This window comes from Megalops cyprinoides, chromosome 5 (assembly GCF_013368585.1).
Source record: "Megalops cyprinoides isolate fMegCyp1 chromosome 5, fMegCyp1.pri, whole genome shotgun sequence".
Classification (NCBI taxonomy): Eukaryota; Metazoa; Chordata; class Actinopteri; order Elopiformes; family Megalopidae; genus Megalops; species Megalops cyprinoides.
Genome location: NC_050587.1, coordinates 21,796,304 through 21,817,038, shown reverse-complemented (window position 1 = coordinate 21,817,038; position 20,735 = coordinate 21,796,304). Strand labels below are relative to the sequence as shown.

The 20,735-nt window shown below is 44.6% G+C and overlaps 1 protein-coding gene across 2 annotated transcripts; it reads right to left on the bottom strand.

Moving 5' to 3' along the window:
* Positions 1-16: 16 nt before the first annotated feature.
* On the bottom strand, positions 17-19,538 carry LOC118777724 (inactive carboxypeptidase-like protein X2). Of its 2 annotated transcripts, none has more exons than XM_036528844.1 (20): positions 19,170-19,538; positions 14,665-14,928; positions 13,829-13,888; positions 13,111-13,182; positions 12,549-12,620; positions 11,197-11,256; positions 10,567-10,626; positions 8,611-8,688; positions 6,992-7,101; positions 6,310-6,449; positions 5,949-6,033; positions 5,521-5,665; positions 5,213-5,292; positions 4,672-4,795; positions 4,154-4,350; positions 3,869-4,048; positions 2,871-3,261; positions 2,158-2,297; positions 1,546-1,645; positions 17-1,145 (listed from the first exon to the last, which is right to left on the bottom strand). In XM_036528844.1, the coding sequence occupies exons 1-20, from the start codon at positions 19,447-19,449 to the stop codon at positions 493-495; spliced, it is 3,291 nt and encodes a 1,096-aa protein (XP_036384737.1). In that variant the 5' UTR covers positions 19,450-19,538; the 3' UTR covers positions 17-492. The 2 variants fall into 2 exon arrangements, with proteins under 2 accessions (XP_036384737.1, XP_036384738.1); XM_036528845.1 differs by having other exon boundaries at positions 11,197-11,253.
* Positions 19,539-20,735: the final 1,197 nt, after the last annotated feature.

Sequence of the window (20,735 nt, the reverse complement as noted above, 5' to 3'; positions counted from 1 at the left end):
GATGCATTTCCCCTGCTGTTGATTTGTTTTTTTTGCTTGTGTATTTGGCTTGCTTGGAGTTAACTCACAAGTAATGAGATTCTCAAATTTGTATCAAGATTTCCTCTTGTCTGTTACTAGACAAATCTTCTTATATCAACTGTGCTGCTTTAGTCTCTATAAACTACATTCATGGGTTAGGCCTTTGTTCAATGCCTGAAACGAGAGTCCACTTCAGTTTCAGTTCATTCTTCAGAGGCCACCATCTGACCGGGTTGGGAGGGAATTTAGATGTCTCTTTTCTGCTCAACAGAAAGGAGGAACCACATCTACAGGCTCTTTACAAGAACGTGCTCACATATGTGTAGGCCAGTGGGAAAAGTATTTTTGCTCAAAGATCTGGAGGCAGGGCACGCTTTAAGACATACATATACAAATGTGACGGGCATTTGACGGGACGGCCCTGTTGCACGCCCGCCATGGCATGAAGGTGGTGTGCTGTTAATTGGGAGTTTAATAGTCGTCTATTCTGTACTCAAAGTTGTAGTCCTGTGTGGGCTCGGATTCAGGGAGTAGAGCATCGCCGGTGGTTACGGGATCATCCACGGGGAACCAGGAATCATACCAGGAAGTAGTGGTCTCCGTTGGGAGCTCGGTGGTGGTGGTGGTGGTGGTGGAGGGGATGGGCGTGGTGGTGGTGGTGGTGGTGGTGGTCGTGGTTGGTGGCACGGTCGTAGTGAGGTTGCCTCTCAGCCTCTGCAGCCGCAGTCGCTGTAAACGCATCATGCGCAGACGACGCAGACGGGCTTGGCGGGAGCCGGGGACAACGCCGGTGCCTGCCCTGACGACCTGCCCGTTACCGTTACCGTTCCCATTCCCGTTCCTGTTCGCGTTTGCGTTCGCATTCGTGTTCCCAGTTCCACCCCTGTTTCCGGTTCCTGCGCTGCCCGCACTCTGGGTGACCAGTCGGATGGGCCTCTTCCCGTTGAGGGCCATGATCTGCCGTATGCGTTCCCAGTTGGACTTGTTCAGGGTGAAGCTGCAAGGCGTGGCCCCTGCTTCGTAGCCAACCATGCACAGCCGTGTCTGGGGGGTGTAACCTTCAGCACGTGCTGTCACCCGGTACTCTCCTGGGTTCAGGAGACGCCAGTAGTCACCTGTGGGTGCTGTGGGGTAGAGGAATAGGGGGTGACCATCAACACTAAATAACATACATAATAACATAACGTTTACTAGTGGATTACATTTATACATTTCTATGCCTTCCATGGATCTGTACTCACAACTTTAATCTTTAATTTTCTCATAGCTATCAACAGCATGTGGATGGACTTCATCAGATACACAGTCTTGCAGGTGGTATTGACTGAAGTCTTCCCCCATAATACACAGTTATCAGAACAGGCAAGCATCAAGGCAATTTTTTATGGCATATATACAAAGCTCACCGCAATTAACATTTGCACAAGATGGAAGAGGGATGGAACTGGACTGCAGTCCTTGCTTGTGTCCACTTCTGACTTCTGTACCTTGCAAGTGCTGTGACTGGGCCCAGGGGGCGCTCACCTGTTTTGACATCATGCCTGATCCCCTCCACAGACACTGTGGCATTGGCGAGAGGGTTCCCCTCCATATCTCTCACAACGCCTTTGATCCCACGATGGACCTGACAAAAGGACAGAGAAGACATCCAGGGCTCACAACACAACTATTGCACATCGACATACAGAATTATTACTATTTATTTATTTAATTAGTTACTTATAAGTTAATTATAGCATAATCAGCATTAACAAAGATATGTCTGTGTGTTCCTTTCCACCAAATATTACCTGAGTACAATGTTTTTAGTCTCTTCATTGATACGTAAGGTCCTGTGTTTAATACACATTTTCAGATATGCAGGCAAAAGTTCATAGCTGGAGATTAAGTCTTCTGTCAATCATTGTCTGATCTGAACTTTGTTTTAAATGGGTGAGTAACTGGTGGTACATGATGGCTCTGTGTGTTACATGCGTAATGATGCTTCAATCAACTGTGAAAGAATTCTGGATTCTTCCAGCCCCCTGTCCACAATGCCTGTCCAGGATCAGGTTACTCCTACCTTACTCCTCCAGAGTCCTGCCGCTATTTCCAACAAGCTGAGGCTGTTCTATGATCAGTGCCTATTTCTCTCACCTGCTCCATGAAGGCCAGCAGGGCTTCACGGTTATTCTCCCACTCCTGTGCCAGCTCACTTTCGTGGGGGAACTTATCACAGCCCACAAAGATGGACAGCTCAAAGCAGTTGGTGTGAAGGTAGCTGAAGTCATTCATGCCTACAGGAAGGGATAATGAAAACAGGCCAATGAGAGGTGAGAAAAAATAGTGCCAGAGCTACACCTGGGATGAGACCATTCATTGGGCGAGTCGGTGGAGCTCTGTGAGTTTTGAATCATTTTAAATAATTTCTTTGAGGACTGTCTAGTTAGACTTGCATATTATTGAAATGAATGCAAAAAGCACAGAAGGGGCATGTGCTGCACTTACTAAAATGAACAAGAGGCAACATGGATATTCCAATCAATATCTCATCATTTGGACAAAGTTCTTTTTTCAACAGTATGCAGCATGCGTCTACAGTGTCTCTCCCCTGGAGATCTTTAAATTCTTATGTCCCTGAGGGTCACGCACCTTATGGGCCTAGAGAGTATGACAAAACCTACAGCTGAATCATTTTTTAAATTTTACCATGAAATCATTGTATTCAATGTGACAACAATGGTTCATATAGAGAAAAAATAAAATCATTAGGACCAGAAAAATATTGATCCATATCGCAGTGGCCAGTGCTTTTGCTGTAAGACAAGCTAATATTTGGAATAAAGAAACCCTTTTAATCCTGCACTTACTGCCCACAACGGGCTTCCAGCTGGCACGGTTGATGATGCCCTGTCCGCCGGTGACGTCGTCAGTGTGGCAGGATCCGCGGTATGTCTCGGTCATGGTGAGGTGGCTGAAGGCATAGGACGTGGCCAGCCAGCGGAACATGGCATCGTCGGCTGTCTCCCGGAGCTCGCCCTCATTCTGCCTCTGGATCCGTGCCCACGTCTCCTCGTTGAACTCGTACTCCTCGCCCTGGCGCCCCCTGCGCCGGCCCGCCCGGCTGTCCGTTCCTGCCTTGGCGGGCCGCTGCATGTCGAAGGGGTACGCCACCAGCTTCTCCCCTCCCTGGAGGTTGGCCCCCAGGACGAACGGGTTCCTCTCCATCCAGGCAATGATAGCGCGGGTCTCCACAGCAACCTGGAATGCACACACACGAGCACGCAAGCACACATGCAAGCACACACACGTACACACACACACACACACACACACATATATATATACACCTTTTCACATTTACATTTAGTAACTTAGCAGATGCTCTTACTTTAGCGTGCCTAAAGTATTTACAACATAGCTAATTAACATCTGCATCTCTGGTCTATTTTCAGCTCTGCTCTATCATATGTATGTCTGAGAGTACCAATATGCCATTTTTTGCTGACCACTGTTTTTTGTTAACTACGCATTGGTTGGACTTTAAATTTAGATCTATGAAAGAATTGGTTGAATTGTCTGAATCACTGAATCATTGTGGATGTGACTAAAAGAGCAGTCTGATGGAAAGCTGAGGCATGCGGTCTGTGGGTCTGGTTTTCAGGCCTGATTTAATGTAAAAACTGTCAGTCCATCGCAGAATAACGTCCCACTTCCTTTTTTTCTCTGCAAACAGTCATCCCAAGTAGCAACCTCATATCTGCTAACGCAGCCCTTATCCTAACCACTACCATTACCAACGCCCAAACTGACTCAGGGTCTGCCCTTAACAGGACTATTGATCTGTGCTTCTCTGACCAAGGCTTACCGAGCCATTTGGGGACAGGAAGTTCTCCGGAATGGGAATGTGGTGATTGGGTACGATCCTTGGGACCCAGCCTCTGTCCTCTGCCCCCCACAGGATGCTGTTGAGGTCAGGGAAGTTCTGAAAGATGTCATACCCTTCTTCTGTCCAGTGGCCTAAAGCCCAGTTGCCCATTTCAGAGCCCTAGCAAAGGCAAAAGTACATAAGAACGTCACAATGACCAAACAAAAAAAACCCCACAGTTTATGATGCTTAAGCCTGAATGGGCAGAAACGACTTGTCCCTGACCATTTCGTAAGCCAGCTCATAGGCGTCGGGGTTGAGCGAGGGCACCAGGTGGATGCGCACTCCGTCCACCAGGCGGCGCACTCGCGGATTGTCATCGTTGTACTCCTTGCACAGGAACTGCATGAGCATCAGCAGCAGCTCCCTCCCCAGTGCCTCGTTTCCGTGGAGGCCAGCCGTGTAGCGGAACTCCGGCTCACCTGGTGGAGACAGAGGAATGTTGCTCAGAGTTGTCTCAGAAGAATCAAATGGGACAGAGGTCCCGTATTGTGAACGGCAGGGTTAATACCACCACTTATCTGCACTTCTCTTTTCATCTGCTCTTTTCTACAGATTTCAGATGCGATTCTGTTTCGATTGTATCTGACACCCCAAACACATATTGCTGTTTTCATAACAGCAATGGAGAGTTATCACAGACATGTCAGTGCTGTTCAGATCTCTATGAAGCTAAATGAAAGACAGATGGATGCAATTGTCCGCACAGTATTCCCAGCAGAGTAACGGCATCTCCCGGCCACCTGTTTCATGCTCCCCGGGGTTGTCGGAGATCTCCATGGCATATATCTTTAGCCCCTGGGAGCTCTTCCCTATGTTGTAAATCCTGGTGATGTTGGGGCACTCCTCGTTCACCACTTTCATCAGCTGGGTTTTTAAGGGGGGAGGGAAAAGGAGCAGGAGGAAAAGGTTAGAGCAGTTTCTTCTCTAATCAAGGCCGAGCTGATAGAATTTGGTTTCTTGAATTTGAAACTGAGCTACTGACACACAGTTATTGTTAACCCTTTGCTTAAGATGCTGGGCCCCTGAACCCATGCTGGAACTGTTGGGAATGAATGGTTTGTATGACAGTTATGGCTCTATTGAACCTAGCCGCTATGCATTTTTCTTTAACTTTGAGTAAATTGTATACACATGCTTTATTTCTTATCTTTGTACAACATGACCGCATTAGTCATGATACTGGATAAGAACTGAAAAAAACAACAGTTCACTGAACAACAAAGCAAAGTTTAGGTCAAAGCACATTGTGTATAGATTGAATAGAGAAGAGGTCACACTCACCTGTCTCATCTCTTTGTAGTTGTGATGCCTGAAGTCTAAGTCATCCGCAGGTGTGACCTCATTCTCGCTCTGAAAGCGGCCTGTGAGGATGGGAATACATGGTTAAGAGGGAGCGTTAAAGCATCACACTGTGGGGAATGTGTTGAAGCACTGCTCTTGGTGCTGTGGGTGGAGGTGGGGGAAAGGAATAGGAGCAGGCTGATGGAGGCAGAGCCTCAGGACTGGATCTGAAGGGTGGGGCTGAACAGGCAGTGCTCATGGGCGTAGAGCTGTTGGCCCATGACTGATGGGGGAGAGGCTACACTCACTGGTCAGCTGGCAGGCCATCACCTCCACCCTCATGCACAGACTGCCGTTCCAGCTCTGTGGTAAAATGCGCATGTAGCGGGCCACCACGGGCTCAGCCAGCTGTGACATCACTGGCGTGTCCTTGTCCACATTCCCAAAGAACAGCTGTGGAGCGGGACAAGGGAGAGGGGTTTTGAATCCTGCCACTCAACCACCACCCCTCCCAAAACCAGAGACTACTTCATCCCATAATTACCAAGGATGTGGAGTGTGGACATTAACCTGGCATGCAAAACAATTCCTCTATCAACAATGTTAATCACATGGCTAAAAAAGAAATCACTGAATCATTCCATCCGGTAGTATACACTGAAACAGCACAGTGATACATATGCTCAGCAGTTTTGAGTAGTCATTGGGGAAATTAACTTGGATGATTTTGACTCACCCACTCTGCATAGCCGTCATGAAGCACTGTCCAATCTCGACTGTCATTGCTGAAGGCCACGTGGTACGAGGTGACAAAATCTTCACTGAAGAGAACAGAACCGTACACAAACACGTTACCACAAACTGTCAGCATTACAGCCTTGCAATTCCATACTTCCATGTCTCATTTCTCATTGACAAAAATTTATGCTTAGATTAAGCTCCACCTCATTCATGCATACCAAACACTCCTTTCATCTAGCACTGATGCGTGGCATCACTAAAACCTTCAATCTTTCACAATGGCATGCTTTTTCTGGGAGTCATCCAGTGGCAGACAGCCCGTATTGTTCTGAACAGGGGGAAGAGGGGGTCCTTACTGTATTTGGGAGTCCCTGCCCTGGGTAACGATGCCAGTGAACTGGACCTCACGCCGAGCATCCACTTCAAACCAGTGGTCCCTCTCCTCAGGATCAGCGCACCAGGCTCCCCCGTACACATCATCCTCATCGTCTGAACCCTGCGGGAGATTCCCATCTCCGTAAGGTCAATCACAGGGTGAGCAGAGCAGAGCAGATGTCTACAGAGTCTTACCAAGATGCAGTGTGCCATAGCACTACTGAAATCTGGGCAAAATAGCTATTTGCAGTTTTCATGCTCAGAATTCCAAAAAAATCTTTTTCAAACTTCAGTGAGCTATGGAAAAATGGCTCTAACCCCGGAGGGCTGTTAACAGCCATGCACACGTTATCACAATCTTTCCATATCACAGTGACCAGCTAAGGGGTAGCAATGCTGGTCAGGTCCTGTTAACCTGAGTACCTAGATCCAAGTGACTAGTGTGTGCTGCCTGCCTCCAGTAAACCAGCATGTGTTGCATGTGTCCTGGTGACTAGTGTGTGGAACATGTTTAGGAGACGACTGTGTGTACTCCAACTCCAGGAAAATAGTGTGTGTTACATGTGTCAGGGCAAACAACGTGTAAGGCGTCTTGGTAACCAGCGCGTGTGGCTTGTCTCCAGGAAACCAGCGTGTGGAGTGTGTGTGGGTGTGGCTGTGCACCTGCATGTTGAGGCGTCCTCTCTGTGGGCCCAGGCCGTGATGGGACATGGATGAGGCCAGCAGCTGGTCATTCTCCACCCGGTGAGACTCCAACCCAAGCGGGGGGCACTCTGTAAGGCAGACCGTAGGAGATGCCAATCAGAGCAGTGAGTCCATGGCCCTGGTGAGAAGCTCTTCATCTTCCTCATTAAACGGATAACAAAATTACTTTAAATGCTGGCATTCCACGGTGTTCTCCATCTTAAAAAGAAAATGAGGAAGTTGGTTTTGAAGGCAGTCGAGACGCGAGCTGAAATTATGCTCATATGACGTTGCGGGTTTCTTGTTGTGTTGAGCCATGGCTCTCTTTGTTTCGTGTGTCTGCACGACACTCTGTGCCTTTACAAGAGCACATGAGCAATAAAATGGGTCTCACAGACATCCAGACTTGTCGTTACAGCTTAGAACATGTTATGTGTTCGCTGCATTTGGTTTTACAGCCCTTACTTCCACTGTAGAAGTGGATCAAGATCTGGGTTAGAAGGAGCCAAAAACAGAGCAGGCTCTTCCAAACCACGGCTCCAGAGCTGACCGTTAAAGGACTAGGGTAATGCTTAAAGACATGTCTCTCTCTCTCTGACTCTCTTTCGCTTTGAGAAGAGGCCCAGACATCCTACAGTGGTTCAGCTCCTTCACATGAAATCACACATGGACATCAAGACAAAAAAGGCCTTTCTTTCCTTAAGTAAAAACCTGTCTCTGTAAGCCACAGAAGGTCCTTGTTGTCATACCCCTGATTTCACAGGTAAATTGGGTCCCATTTTCAAAACAAGTAATCTCAAATTACTTGTAAAAGTATCGATGAGGTCATAATAGGTCTATCAAAGAATTTGTTGGGGTGAACTGGGGGCAGCCTGGCAAAGAAGTCTAGATAAAAACCTTCATTGGTTCAGATTATGTACCATGTTTAGAGCTCCATAACCCAGTTTGTACGGGGACATGGTTTCCAAGCACCAGAAATACAGTAGGGGTGGGGGATAGATTTTCTCTTAATGAGCTCCAGACCTGAACCTCTGCTGATGCATTTTTTATGTATGTGTTTACAGTTGAAGTCAGTTGCTTTGTATTCAGCTTGCTGTCCACTGGTGTGTTCTTTCTTCAGTAGACTGCCTGTGCCGATTTCTACAGGAAATGCTGCTGCATCACAGAGACGCCAGCATCGCTGGCAAGTCTGCGGCAGATCAGCGCCTCTTCCACCACACTCCCTGCAGGGTGACTCAGTGTTTTTCCTTTTTCCCCCTTTGGAATGTTCAGCACAGCTGGGAATGATAGAGAATTTCTGCTGCGAAGACGCTGTGACTCAGAGCCTGTTCTGTAAGCACAGCAAGCTGGGTCCGAGGAGCAGAGGTCCATCACATCTATTGTTTTCCACCTAACTTAAAAACCTGCTGTCAAAGGCTGATAGCACTGACACAAAATGCAGTAATATATTAATATAGTGAGGCTGGTACTAACAACTAACAAAATACCAGGAACATATGTGTACTGGATTGCCAACATTTGCAGATGCGTCAACCTTATCAGCATTACAAAATGAAGTTGGGGGTCAACGGCCGTTGCAACGGGAGTGGTGCCCTTACTCTTTGGCTCAGTCAGGACAGGCGTCTGCTTAGCTCTGGCACGTTCCTCCTCCTCCCACAGCTTCCTCTGTTTCTCCGCTATATGAAAATGGCCATAAAACAAGGTGAGTCCGCATGCTGCCCCACAGATTTCCAACTTGTCACCTAAAGTAGACATGTTTGTCTAAGGCAGCAGTGTGGTGGATTTCATAGGAGCAGGGTTCATAACCCAAAGGTTACTGGTTTGATTCCCATGTGGGCCACTGCTATTGTACCCATGGGCAAACACACCTATATTCCAGATTTAACTCAGAGGAAACACTCACTGGGTTAAAGTGAAAGATGTATATGTTGGTGAAGAATGATAGAAGACCTGCTATATATAATTTATTTATATATAATAATCATAATTAAGTGGATGTATTTACAAAATGGATCTATGTGCCCTGGATTTCCAAGTAATGATTTAAAATTAATGCCATTCAGTGCCTAATATTCACTGTATTACATTGTGTTGTTTCTAAACTGATGTCCATACCAAGGACAATTTACATTGTTTACATTTATACATTGCAATGTATTAATGAACTGAATTTCAGTTTCTTGAATGGAAATGAAATTGACCCCTAATCTGACACTTATACAATACTTCTTACATAATGTCTTAAAATATTTAGGTTTTCTGTATTATATATCAAGGTTTTCCTATGGGACTGTATGAACTGTTTATGATTGAGTGGTTGATTAATTGATGCATTGATGTCTTGCATAGGACACACCTGATGAAAACACAAGTGTATAAGCGCATTTCTGAGAATATTGTTTGAGTCAGCATTAGGGCATAAGTAGCAGAGTTGACCAGCTGACTATAGTGCAGAGCCAAGCGCAATATAAGGATCATAAAACAGTCTCCTGTGAGCAGCACTTTGGTAGAGTATGGTGGCTGTTTCAAATATTAATGCTATTAATTTAATATTTCTGTGCTAAGAAATGTGGAGAACAGATCAGGTCTTTCCTCAGTAAATGTACAACAGATTGCAAAATATATGTGACAGCCTTGTGTGGAAGATCCAATAAATTGTTTGCTAAAAAAGTGTGACTGTATATTATATCTTTTCTGTGAGTGTATAAATGTGGTCTTTTTTGGCAGTTCTGTTTAGTGAGACACTATTTCCAGCTCTATTACCCTCCGCAACCTACAGAAGACACCATATATCTCCTATAAAGCCACCACTCTGTGCTCCACACAGGAAATCCTGAAAGATGCAAAATGAAGCCCTCTCTCTGCCTCTCACTGACTGCCGTGAGGACTCAACACGTGGCAGCAGCTGTTGTTTTTTAAGATCTTTCATCTTCTCAGTTTCTCTCTCTCCTTCCCTCACTCCACATTCTACCCCCCTTTCTCTCATATCGCCTTCTCACCCCACTCTCTCTCTCTCTGTCTCTCTTCCTCTCTGTCTCTCTCTCACACATATCCTCTCCTCCCTCTGCCACTCCACATTCTCACCCCACTCTCTCTCTCTCTCTCTCTCTCTCTCTCTCTCTCTCTCTCCTGCTCTCCATCTGTCTCTCTCCTTCCCTCTCCCTTCTGCAGCATTTACAGTTTCACATCCATCCAGCCATCCACATTCCAAACAATCTGAAACCCCAGCCCCTCTCCCACTCCCTAATAACCCTGAGACACCACCTCACACTCCTGCTAACATGCTGTGATATTTTCCCCTAATTGACAGTGTTTTCACTTTTGTTCTCTGTCCAAGTCTAAACAGTGAATAGCACACCCCATATTTCTCTAATGTGCAGGCACAGCGTGGTTCTGTGTAGTCAGATCAGCAGTAAGTCCCTCATACCAAAAGCCTCTTACAGATGTTAGTAACTTCAGATAGATGTCTGTTTTTCCCTCTTGTTCCCTCTTTTCAGCTTGTTGTGTTGTAAGCAGGTTTTCCTAAAATTCGGGCACATTTTAAAAGAAACTACCTCTTTCCTCCTTCTCTTTTCTTGCTTTTTCCCTCTCTTCTTCCATCTTCCTTGCAGCGACTGTGGACACAGACAAGTGAGACTGGTAAGTGTTCAGAAAACAGGAATATTTTTGAAAGGCAGTCAATAACACCCCACACATAATGCACATTCCATAACTGAAAATTTGTCCCAGAAATCCTTTGATTAATGTGTACTGTACACCAGTGTGATTTATTGAGAATGCAGAAGTTGAGTTTCTTGCATTTTTTCATTGATAAATCTTGACAATTGTATTTGGGCTTTAACATTTAATAGCTCAGTCTTGACAGACATATTTGACCTGGTGTCAGACTTTATATCCTCTGTGTGTGCTTTGGTTATTATTAAAAGTCAATTCATTCTTCAGTATATTAATTAGATAATGCCCCAAAACGAATCAATTTCACTAAATTGTCTTTGACCAACAACCCTCAGGTATACTTTTTTGCATGATCGGATTGTCTGGAGAATTCTAACCTAATTTTCTGCAATATGTGTTCTTGTTTCTTTGATTTTTACTTCAAGCAGTGTTTTCAGTATTCACATGAAAGTCACATGGTATAAGACAAAGACAGGCAGGAGAGTGGAGAACAGGCGAGGTTTACATACTTTCTCCATAGTCATATTCTTCATACCATGGAACTTCATAGGGTGGGGGAGTTGACCCTGCTAGATCAAATAAAAGGCAAAGCATCAGAATCCCTTATGGAAAAAATGGCATATCAGCATATCGTTAAATGCGATCTCTGTCAGTGTCAGTACATCATGTAAATAATCACATTGTGAATTTTACTACAAAATACATGATTTAGAACAATTTAAAATCAAACTGAAGATGGCACACGTGAGGCGATTGATTCTCTTGGCATAATTATGGTATACAGGAGAATTAATAATGACAGTGGTTACCATTTCAACAGAGGAAAGACATACATACAGTATATAGTATATGTATTACACCCTCTGATAGTCATCTGAGCAGCAGAACATTCCCAGCAGCAAATGAGTGTAAGATTTATTTTACCTGTTTAGCTATTCCTATTGGGTGATACATTTCACATAATGTTATAGATCTGCACATGCATGCATGCATGTTTGAAGTAGCTGGAGAAGTGCTAGCTTGCAAGTGAGATGTCTGCATGTATGTCTGCCAGTACCTCCTCCAGGAAAAGAGTTGAATGCACTCTGAAGCATGCTGGATTCTTTATCTACGCACATTCTTTAACATGGGGGATTGCTGGTACATCTTCCTATGAATGTTTCTCTCCCTCACATGAGGCACTAAACTCATACCCTCACCAGGCCAGCACCATTAACTGCTCCTCTATACTGCTACCAGTTTTTAAAATAGGTTTGCTGCTGAGGTTCAGAAAGCAACAACTTAAACTTGAATGCACCAAAACTGAAATTTAATACCCGCTATGCTTTCACCATTGTGTCACCATGTTTGTGATTCTGCACCCTCCTCTACCCCTTTTTTTTTCAGTTGTTCAGTTATGAATGTGGCGTCCAGAAACGTCTGTTTTCCACAGTAGGTAATTTATGCATGGACGTCATACAGTAAGTGGAGTTCACCATAAGTACCATTACTGTCTTTCATGACGACTACCACAGCAGAAGACTGTAGTTGCACCAGTTAGTTTGTGACTTGATCACAGCAGTGTTTTTGCCAGTCTCCTTCTATCATAATTACAGGTTTTGATTTGCAAGCACATTCTCTATACCCTCAATCTGAAATGTAATGTGATGAGACCGCCCACCTCGTCCCTCAGGCCAGAGAGCTCACATAGCTTTCATCCAAACAAGCTATTGTGTAAACTACACAAACCCTGCAATCTAAACTCTCTGCTGTGAGCAAATGTTTAAAGTGGATGCTTCTCTAAAATTATGAAGTTCCAAGTGATAAGTGAAACATCAACACAACCCACATACACACACACATATAAACTCCACAGGTTTACCTGGGACAGGCTGGTGCCAGTCCACTGTTGGGACTGCCTTCTTGCGGTCAGGGAAGGGTTCTGGCACCTCATCTGTCAGAGGGGAATAAGGACATTGTAACTTTTTTGGCAGAAAGTGAGAGTACAATGCCTGCTCAAAACTGGGGGCTCACATTAGAATTATGTCTCAATGGCTCAACATGGAACTGTGAGGACCTGCCATTGCCAAATGCTGCAGAGAGTGGAGTTTGTTCCAGTTTCTGAAGATATGCATGTTATTCTTTCAACATGCAGCCCTAGAACTGCATTTAGTCCAGTAAGCTTGGACAATTAGTGGACACATTTTCTGATGGGTTTTGTAGTATATCTTGGAATGTTTGATTGTCTTCTAATGTGAAACACATCGTTGTGTCCAGATTGTGAATCACTCCTTTATGTAAGAGCAATACTTTCTGAATGGGACCTGGATAAATGGATTGTTAAAAGCTGCAGTTTACCTTCCTTTCATACAGCTGTCTGCTTCCCAGAATGCAACACTGTCCTGTTAGAGGTAACATTAAAAAGGAAATGGTTTCAAACTTGCATCTGGCATCCCAGTAGTCTTCATCATGCTCCTTCAGCATCTTGGTTACAGTGGCTGGTGGTGTTGGCTCCACTGCAAAACAAATACAAAGTCTTACAACGATGCCATATGTGACCACAGCAGCGCAAAATGAGCCCGCTGTGCAAGTTCTTGGTGCTCTAGCGCCGAGGAGAGTCAAAAATATGCATCCAATTGTGGTTTCTTGGTTACCGCCAGCACCATCAGACATCTGATTCAAGCATTTTACTGTAGCGTAAATTATTATTATGGCATGATGATAACAAAATCTGGTCACCATTTTAGCTCCCACAAGGTAGGTCATCAGGAGCCAAAATGGAGCATTCATTCAGTTTTTCCTACAAATATGGAACTCACCAGTTATCAGTTAATTGCTAATTAACTACACCACATTTACTCACATTTGCTTTGGTGAAGGAACAGAGAGCTCTGTTTAAAGGCATTTTGCCCTCTATGAGGTGTAAAAGGAAGTGTGCATGCCTCAAAAGGCACGGGAATGAGAATACAAGTCTTTTTGTTTCTAGAACACATCTGAATTGAGAACACTGATTAGTCACTGCATTCCACTCCTGTTCTGCCTGTGATTGAAAGCAGCTGTAATCTATTAGGGAGATTTATCTTTTTAAATGTCTTTTTTTCCCTGTAGAACACTAAAGTCGGACAGGGTGCCACTGAGAGTTTGCTGGATGTCTGTTCTCACCAGGTTCTGGGTATAAAGGCTTCTCCTCTTCAGGTTCCTTGTGTGTCACTGTGGGAATCACTATAGAGAAAAAACAGCATGTGTCATGAATGCATAGAGTCTTCCAGAACACATCAGTAAATGACCCAATGCAGAGACTCGTATCACAACTTTAGTTTCAACATTAACATGACTTTCATGTCTTTCATCTCACCTCACAGTTGGCTCATTTGGAAAGTATCAGCATTACAGCTGTAGATTACAACTATATTTACAGCAATTTATGGGGAATACTTCTGATGGCTTATTCAGATCACAGTGATTACAAAATGGTTTGCCCTTATAGCCAGCTGCGGTACATAATCATTCACACAGCAGCCTCCATTGTGTTTTGGCAGATCCTTTCAAACCCCTAAACTATTAATTATGAGTTGATTATAGTGTGTTACCATGTTTTGGAAAATAAATCTAAATTACATTCAAGGCGTTTAGTTCATATTATCATTCCCAACAAGCAGCAGACAGCATTGTCCCTCCTGGGGTGTTGGTAACACTAGTTAGCCTGACCTTCTTATACTGTACTACCATGAGAGTCAGCGTCATTACTTGTGAATTCAGCACTGTCTCCGAACACTAAGGTATAAATGGGTGTGCTTTCTGTGGATACGCAAAAATAGACAGAGGAAATAGCCACAGAAGTGGCGTTTGCTCAGGCCTCAGTAGCTGAGGACAGTGGATGTTCAAGGTCACCTCTTACCTCTCTCCTGTGCAGCTCGTGGCACAAGGATGATTTTGAGCAAAGGGTATAAGGGGTGTGGTGTGTGTGTCTATGTGTCGTGGGGGGAGGTGGTACATACACTTGTCCCAGCCAAGCTCAATCAAAAGCCTCTCCTCCTCCTCCTCTATGCTGGGTTGCCTGGTTGGGGGCCGTTCCTCCCTCTTGCCCTCGTCCTTGTCCTTGGTGACTTTTTCCTTTGGTTTCTTCGTGGGCTTGGGTGGCTTTGGCTTCTTGGTGGGCTTGGGCTTCTTCGTGGGTTTCGGGGGCTTTGGTTTCTTGGTGGGCTTGGGGGCTTTCTGCTTCTTGGCCTTGGCCTCCTTCTCAGCTGCTTTCTTAGCTTTGGCTGGCGAGTAGTAAGTGTAAGTCGGGGGGTTGGGGAGGGAACAACAGGGAGACCACATCAGTCATGCTAATGTCACCAAAGGCAACTAATCCCTCTCTGCCATGAGTGATGGCTATGGCAACCTTCTCAGCATCATCTGCTTTCATAACCTGCAGGGCATTCATGTGTGTTTGCTTGACAACTTAACCTCACAGTGATAACATCTCAGGAGTTGAACCTGTAAACCCAGGACCCTATCCTGTAAGAAGAGGGCCTCTGGGAGGTTGGGCTGTGTCTGCCTTGAAGATGGAACACAGCTCATTCCCCCCCAGGGCAACCTGCAGTATCCATACATTTGTGTGTTCTACCTGTCACATCACAAGAGACAGAGGCCCACAGGCAAGAACAGGCAGGCCTGGGTAAACTTTCCTCTGAGAGAGAGTAGGTCAAAGACTGCACATGTTGTCTGGCTTTATATATTTCCCCTTCGGAGGGGAAAAAATTGGTCATTGTTGTTAACACAGGCACTTAAAAAAACAACCATGCTGCATAGCCAGAAGTTATGTCTCCTCTCAGTTTTGGGCTGTGATGGTGTCCTTGGCACTCCACATAACAAAGCTGTAGCAGCAAGACGTTTCCAGACAGTTAGCCTGTTAGCCTTTTCCACAGTGGTATTTTCTTCAGTGCTATAGTCCTGTCTGACAACTGCTGACCATAAGTTAATGTTAGCCTTTGACATCTGGACCATTGTCAGGCACTATCCCCTGGACTCAACCAACATAATGTCCTTAAGCCCAACTTACAAATGCATGCAAGTGTTAATTTTTCCATATATCTTATGAGATGACATGAGAAGTTTTTCTTCTATGGTGATTTCAAGCACCATGTTTGGAGCAGCTTTCAGTATTGTTTTTCAGTTTGGCATTTTATAACTGATTTGTTACTGATCTAACAAGGGTGGCTTTGCTGTGGGTTCTGCACCGCACCCCTCACTGTTTGCACACTCCACCAAGCCAAAGCCCAAGATCCCCAGCCAAAGCTTGCTCTCGCTCGAGGGGGTGACATCACCTCCTGTTGCGAACATTCATTTGCTCACCATTACAGTTACTGAACTCTGCTGCAGCAGCTACCCACACCCCTGTTCCGACTGCCCTCATGATACACATTGTATATCTGGCAATGATGGATTTGTGTTGTCCATTATTATTATTATTATTATTATTATTATTATTATTATTATTATAATTTTTCATCATCACACCGCATCATCATGTTCATATCCACACACACACACACGCACTCACAGACAGACCCACACACAAGTCCCACCCTGTGCTCTCTAAGGAACAGCTCTTGCAGCTCTGAAACAGTTCCATGAGGCCATCACAGGATTACTCAGCTCTCTAACGTCAGCTTCCCTGCAAAGCTGAACAGAGGCTCCAGTCTATTCACTAGACACCCTTTTTCCATTCCCTCTCCTGCTAGGTTTGACTGCACTGGTCTCTTTGGGGTGAGAGATCCCCTTCAAAATTAAGGGCCAGGGCTAAAAGTGGCAATCTGCAATTGTGGTCTGTCCTAATGGATATATAGAATTTTAGTCTGGTACATCAGCACGAATCCACAAAAACACTGAAATTAAGTGAATACATTTTGCTCAAAGTCAATGGCAAAGACCAATAGCAGTCGTGCTGCATGAGCCCTGAAGACAAAGTGACCAGAGCTACTTCAGCCTGAATAAAAGGCATAATATACCCCCAAGTATTACCAGACTTCTTTTTTTACCCCTCCTCCCATTTTATTTAGGATTGCTGAAACAGAAATTAAATTAAAATATATGATGCATATATTACAACAATTATAAATTACTGCCACTTTCATATATAAAATATATGCAGACAATTACATATTTGAGGTAAATTGCACTAATTCAGATAGATACAGATTGATAGATACATAGATGTCCTCACAAGGCAGCTCCATTTCACTGAAACACACAGCCTCTTTGGAGGAAGACACACACACACACACACACACACACACACACACAATCTCCTCATCAGCACAGTGATTTAGCTTTCTATCGGGCCTGTGCTGTTGACGTGACATCCTGTGTCAACAGACCTGCTCTGTGAGCTGCCTCCCTGTCTCATGTCCCCAAATGAACTCCCTCCATGCAGAATACAGCTTTGTGGAGCAGTGAAAAGCCAAAACATCACTTATGCTTGGAATTAATCACAACAAACACTTTTACTTTATGCAAGTATAGTAATATAATGTCAATATGGACATTATTTTTGTGATCACCGAATGCACCGAAGCTTGTTTGTGCATTTAAATGAGAGAAACTTAAGGACAAATGTTGACCGAATCAGATGGCAAATGTAATCTCCTTCATCCCCCCACCCCCAAAGACAATTTCAGGTGCCTGCGAACCTGATCTCCCTTCTTCCCCTAAACCTACTAACAAATATCTATGGATTTTGTGCTTATTACATAACAAGGCATCCAATATTAATTTACGGTGAATCAAACTTGGCAATCTCCCATTACACTTCCTTCTAGACCAGACGAAATTCAATATTCTGTGGGTTTTGCAGCTTTGGCCCTTTTCATTTTCCATAGTTGCCGTGATTAATACTATTAATGATTAATGTTTCTTTTAAAGCACTGTAGACCAGTGGCAGTCATTTTGTTTTCATGGAAAATTTTTTCCTTCCCCTGAGCTCTAATTAACTACAATGAGCGTATAGCCCAGAAACATTGTAACATCATTAGTGCTTGTAAGCCACATAAATCCTGTTTCTTGTTGCTCATCCAGAGACGTTTTATACTCTGATGTATAACACTGAGAAGCTTGTGGGATTCATGTTCTTTTAATTAGTAAATTATGGTTCCTGGGGGTGTTCTCATTATAATGAAAAAAATCGCATCGTTTCAGCACAGAAGAATTGTGTCCTATTCACTTGCATTGCAGAGGGTGCACACAATAGCAGATGTACTGTACTAATTGCATATAATTGCACCCAGTCTTTTTAATTGCTGGTACTCTAACAGGGACCATCTGAAAACAAACATATCCACAGACAGAATGGGGAGAGATATGTTAGAAAATGTCTCTCTTGCTCATATTTTCTTTTACATATTAATTGTATTGTGTAGTAATTTTACTTCCCACCATGCTGTGAGCAATTCAAATACAATTCAAAGAGAAGGTATTGGAAATGCTTTTGAACTCATATGCAAAATTGTTGTGTCAGCGCATTGCATGCCAAAATTGAAAGTACTTTCAGTGGCCAGTAAAAACAGTAATTCAAGAACAATCTCCAGATAGTAATAAGTTATATAATGCACTGTATCAGAAACCGCCTGTTTAGAGACTGTTCCAGGAAAAATACTCCTGACTGACTGTGCCAGTTTCAGAGATGTTCACAGGAGATACATTCACACAATATTGTAGACTACAATGACCTGTCTGGGGACTAAACCTTCCTGTTACTCCAGACTGTTGTCAGGTCATGGAGACTTTTCTATGTAGACTGAAAACACACACACACACACACACACACACATTTTCCACTATTAAAAAAACATCTCTGTTAAACACCAGTGAAGAAAGATGTAGTAACTGCAGGGATGGCGGCATAATTCCAAGGGGTATCTTAAATCAAGGGCTGCTGGAACACGCAGACGGCTGTGTGGTATTTTAACCAAATGCTTGGTTTACTTTCCATCGCTTGCCTGTGCAGATTTAACCACAGAGATCCTTTAGTCTGACTGTAGCAACAGAGAAGGACAGAGAGGGGAGGCAGGGGTAGAGGAACACATAAACCCCGCTTATCACTGTGCTCATGATGAGGGCCAGCTGTGATTGTTGTTTACTCCTGGCCTTCTTAACCTGCTATTTTAATCATTATTTGGAACAGAATAGCAGTAAGAGCAATAGAACAGCAGTGAGGACCAACTGAAACACAGTTTACTATGTCTCAAGTTTGCAGTATGCATTACATCTAAGTGCGAAGTGTGGACCCATATGTGATCTACTGAGATGGGTCTGGTGTGAGTGTGAGGTTCATTACCTTTTCTTGAAGGTTCCACTGTAGTATATTTTACATTGTCAATACATTAACACCAGCATGCCGCATGCCCCCTTCAAGTTAATGCACGCCTCACTGAAAGCCAACTATTGCTGTTCACATTGGGGCTCTGCCTGTATTGTAGCAGAGGGGTTTAAGCAATCACGATTAAGTCAGCTTCCCATTTACCTGCCAGGACTTCCTCAGGGGACTTCTTGGTCTTTGGTTTGGGCTTGTCAGCCTCCCCTTCTACGTTGGGGTCATCCATGACCCCCTCATCCCTCCGATCTTGCAGCGGCTCCTCTTTCCGTCGTTGTTCCGGACCCCTGCCCTGCCCTGGCTGGACACCTGTGATTCCACGTCCTGAAAGCGCGGTGCTTGAACCCGTGCTACCCCCGCACTCCAGGGCACCGCACAGGAGCAGCAAAGCGGCGCATAGCACCGCCACACTCCCCTTCATGTTCAGCATGCACACACTGCACTTCCCTGCAGGAATCTTTGAAACTGACCACACACCAAGACGGAGTTCCAGGAAGAGCAGCTCTGTTTTCAATCAAATAAAAAAAAAAAATCAATAATCTGCAAAAGTTTATTAGGTCAAAATCAACACTACATCCAAAAGGGATCAGATGCTCAAAGATCAAATGATGAATTCCTTGGTTGGCCTTGGTTCCAGTGCTCCAGGAGTTTCTACTTACAGGGGAACTGAAAAACAAAATTACGCTTGCTTTCTCCCTTGTTTTACATGAACTTACAAGAAGAGGGAAGACACAAATGGCCAGTCATGAAAACAAAAAAAGATTCCAGAAAAAAGAGAGAGTCAGGTTTTCTCTGGTGTAAGAAAAAATGAAAAGAAGCAGGTGCATGGGTCCTAGCTGCAGCAGAGCACTTGTAGGTCCTCTGCTCTCTCCACGCCAAAGAAAGAGGAATGTTCCAGCTTCAGTCTAAAGTAGTGGCTGCAACGGCACCTCGTTCCAGAGATCAAAAAGAAAACTGACACCCTGGTTGGAAACTCCCGCCAGAAGGTTGATGGCAGTTCCCCCTCCTCCCCTCCAGAGATCAGGAGCTTAATTGTCCCGTTGTGTCTGAGATTCTCCTCCAACGTAATTCTTATTTCCTCCACAATCCCCTCGTCTATCACGAGAGGAGGGGGGATCCTCCCGGGACGTCACATTCCAGAGGTGGAGACTGAGAGTAGAGGGAGGGAGAGGGGGAGAGAGGAGGAGGAGGAGAGAGAGAGAGAGAGAGAGAGACAGACAGAGAGAGAGAGAGAGAAAGGACAGAAGAAAGAAGCGGCGTCCTGTTGACAGCGGTTAAGCGCTGTCACCCACACACGTAGGAATTCCAACTAATGATCCCGAGTCTAAACAGGAAGGAGAGTGACACGGCAACAGCCCGCACTGGAAACGAAGAGCAGCTGGCTCGGTGTGTCTTTTACCTCCTTCTCCAAGCTCTCCTCTCAGTCAGGGCAAAAGTAATTTTCCAGAAAATGCCTAGTAGCTTGTCCCATTGGAAGGAAAACTCATTTTGGTGTTTAAGAGCCAGGCAGTCCAAACAGCAGCGCGGTAAATGCTTTGGGCAGATGAGGGAAGGGGCTTCCCTCCTTTTCCCTCTCTCTGTACTCTTTCAGCCTGCAATCCCACCCCAAAAATCTCTAGAAACTGTGCAAGGGATTTTAAAACAAAATCTAAACTCTGCCCCATACTCTGCAGTATAGAGTGGAAAAAAAAATTTTAAAAAAAAAGAGAGGAGAAA